The sequence below is a fragment of the Passer montanus genome, unplaced genomic scaffold (genome assembly GCF_014805655.1).
Source record: "Passer montanus isolate IOZ18808 unplaced genomic scaffold, ASM1480565v1 scaffold2285, whole genome shotgun sequence".
Lineage (NCBI taxonomy): Eukaryota > Metazoa > Chordata > Aves > Passeriformes > Passeridae > Passer > Passer montanus.
Window position 1 is genome coordinate 1 of NW_024366910.1, and position 2,770 is coordinate 2,770.

Here is a 2,770-nt window from a genome sequence, read left to right on the forward strand (position 1 = left end):
AAAATGCCCCAAATTTGGGCCCCTCGGGACACCCAAAAATGCCCCAAAAGGCCCCACATTTGAGCCTCTCAGGGAACCCCAAAATTCCCCAAATTTGGGACCCTCAGGGGACCCCAAAATACCTAAAAATGCCCCAAATTTGGGTCTCTTGGGGAGATCCCCAAAAGCCCCAAAATGCCCCAAGTTTTGTTCCCTCTGGGAACCCCAAAATGCCTCAAATTTGGGCCCCTCGGAGCATCCAAAAATGCCTAAAAATGCCCCAAATTTGAGCCTCTCAGGGAACCCCAAAATGCCCCAAATTTGGGACCCTTGGGAGACCCCAAAAAGCCCCAAAATGCCCCAAATTTGGGTCCCTTGGGGGACCTCAAAAATCTCCAAAATGCCCCAAATTTGGGCCCCTCAGGGACCCCAAAAAGCCCCAAAATGCCCCAAATTTGGGTCCCTTGGGGGACCTCAAAAATCTCCAAAATGCCCCAAATTTGGGCCCCTCGGGGGATCCCAAAAAGCCCCAAAATGCCCCAAATTTGGGTCCCTTGGGGGACCTCAAAAATCTCCAAAATGCCCCAAATTTGGGCCCCTCAGGGACCCCAAAAAGCCCCAAAATGCCCCAAATTTGGGCCCCTCGGGAGACCCCAAAATGCCTCAAAATGCCCCAAATTTGGGCCCCTCGGGGGATCCCAAAATGTCCCAAAATGCCCCAAATTTGAGCCTTTTAGGGAACGCCAAAAAGCCCCAAAATGCCCCAAATTTGGGGCCCTTGGGGGGGATCCCCAAAAGCCCCAAAATGCCCCAAATTTTGTTCCCTCTGGGAACCCCAAAATGCCCCAAATTTGGGCCCCTCAGGGGACCCCAAAATGCCTCAAAATGTCCCAATTTTGGGTCCCTCGGGGGACCTCAAAAATCTCCAAAATGCCCCAAATTTGGGCCCCTCGGGAGACCCCAAAAAGCCCCAAAAGGACCCAAATTTTGTTCCCTCTAAGAACCCCAAAATGCCCCAAATTTGGGCCCCTCGGGAGACCCCAAAAAGCCCCAAAAGGACCCAAATTTTGTTCCCTCTAAGAACCCCAAAATGCCCCAAATTTGGGCCCCTCGGGAGACCCCAAAAAGCCCCAAAAGGACCCAAATTTTGTTCCCTCTAAGAACCCCAAAATGCCCCAAATTTGGGCCCCTCGGGGGATCCCCAAAAGGCCCCAAAAAGCCCCAAAAAAGCCAAATTTGGCCCCGGTTTCGCTTTCGGGGCCCGGCTGCAGCTGCAGCTCTCGGCACCTGCCGGGGGCTCGTTAAGGGCTGCCTTTAATTGCAGTAATTATTGCAATAATTAACAATTAATTATTGTTAATGATTTAAAAAAGCGGAGACGGGGACGAGGCGCCGGATTGGCCGAGCGCATGAAGGGGGCGTGGCCAGCTGGAAAAAGGGGCGGGGCCCACCTGGGAGGGGCAGCAGAATGACAAAAAATGTCAAAATTTGGGGAAAATTATCGGGATTTTGGGTTGTTTTGAGCTGTTCCCATCCCCATCTCCCCTTTCCCCGCAGGGCTCCGGGCGGCCGTGACCCTGCTGGAGTGCGGGGGGGACCTCCAGCCCCCCGGGGGGTCCCTGCGCCTCCTCTGCCGAGGGTCTGGGTTCGATTTCGGGAATTTTTGGATGTTCTGGATCCGCCAGAGACCCGGGCAGGCGCTGGAATTCGTCGCGTGGATCAGGAACGATGGTGGTTGGACCGGCTACGTGCCGCCGGTCAAGGGCCGGTTCAGGATCTCCAGGGACAACGGGCAGAGCTCGGTGACGCTGACCATGAACAGCCTCAAGGACGAGGATTCCGGATCCTATTTCTGCGCCAAAAACGCTTACGATGGTGGTGGTTGGGAAGCTCATGCTGGTTCTTTTTCTGGCCATGTCCCCATCAATGTGTCCCCACCTGTCCCCAAATCCCCGATTATTCCCTCTAACCCTTGACCTCATTGTTGACCCCTACAGACCCAAATCTGCCCCATTGTCCCCAAATCTCGACCATTTGCACCGAGGTTTGGTGGCCTGGGTGGAGACTTGGAGCCACCAGTGGAGATTTGGGGTGGAACCAGTTCGGGACTGGGACACGGGGACAGGAACGGGGACAAGGGCTGGGGTTTGGGGAAGGGTCTGGGGACATGGGGACAGGTGGGGACACGGTAACGGGAATGGGGTCAAAATCATAGGCAACAGCCTCCCAACCAGTACCAGCATCAGCAGATTTGGCGCAGAAATAGGATCCGGAATCCTCGTCCTTGAGGTTGTTCATGGTCAGCGTCACCGAGCTCTGCCCGTTGTCCCTGGAGATCCTGAACCGGCCCTGCACTGACGGAGCATAGGCGGTGCTGCCGCCCGTTTTCCTGATCCCCGCGATGAGTTCCAGCCGCTGCCCGGGTCTCTGGCGGATCCAGAGCATGGCGTAACTCCCGAAACTGAACCCGGAGCCTCGGCAGAGGAGGCGCAGGGACCCCCCGGGGGGCTGGAGGTCCCCCCCGCACTCCAGCAGGGTCACGGCCGCCCGGAGCCCTGCGGGACAAAGGGGAGATGGGGATGAGGGGATGGGTTGGCTGTAGGCCTGGGATGGGCATGGTCAGATGAAAAACTGGTGGGACCAACACTGGGAGGGCCAGAAGGAGCGTCAAAACAAGAATGTGTTGCGTATTGGGGGCAAGAGTCAGGATTTGGGTCAATGTTTGAGCTGTTCCCATCCCCATCTCCCCTTTTCCCCGCAGGGCTCCGGGCGGCCGTGACCCTGCTGGAGT

At 56.5% G+C, this 2,770-nt stretch overlaps 2 gene segments (V, D, J or C); one reads left to right on the forward strand and one right to left on the reverse strand.

Annotated features, from left to right (window-relative positions):
• Positions 1 to 1,536: 1,536 nt before the first annotated feature.
• On the forward strand, positions 1,537 to 1,955 carry LOC120502672 (the record flags this gene model as incomplete). The annotated part of the segment is given in 1 exon segment: positions 1,537 to 1,955. A coding segment is annotated over 1 exon segment (419 nt), but the record flags the coding sequence as incomplete, so codon positions are not given.
• Positions 1,956 to 1,970: 15 nt separating this feature from the next.
• LOC120502669 overlaps positions 1,971 to 2,770 on the reverse strand; it is a 1,168-nt gene continuing 368 nt past the window's right edge. The window contains 2 exon segments of the V gene segment in view: positions 1,971 to 2,044; positions 2,211 to 2,583. Coding sequence covers positions 1,971 to 2,044; positions 2,211 to 2,583 — 447 coding nt within the window.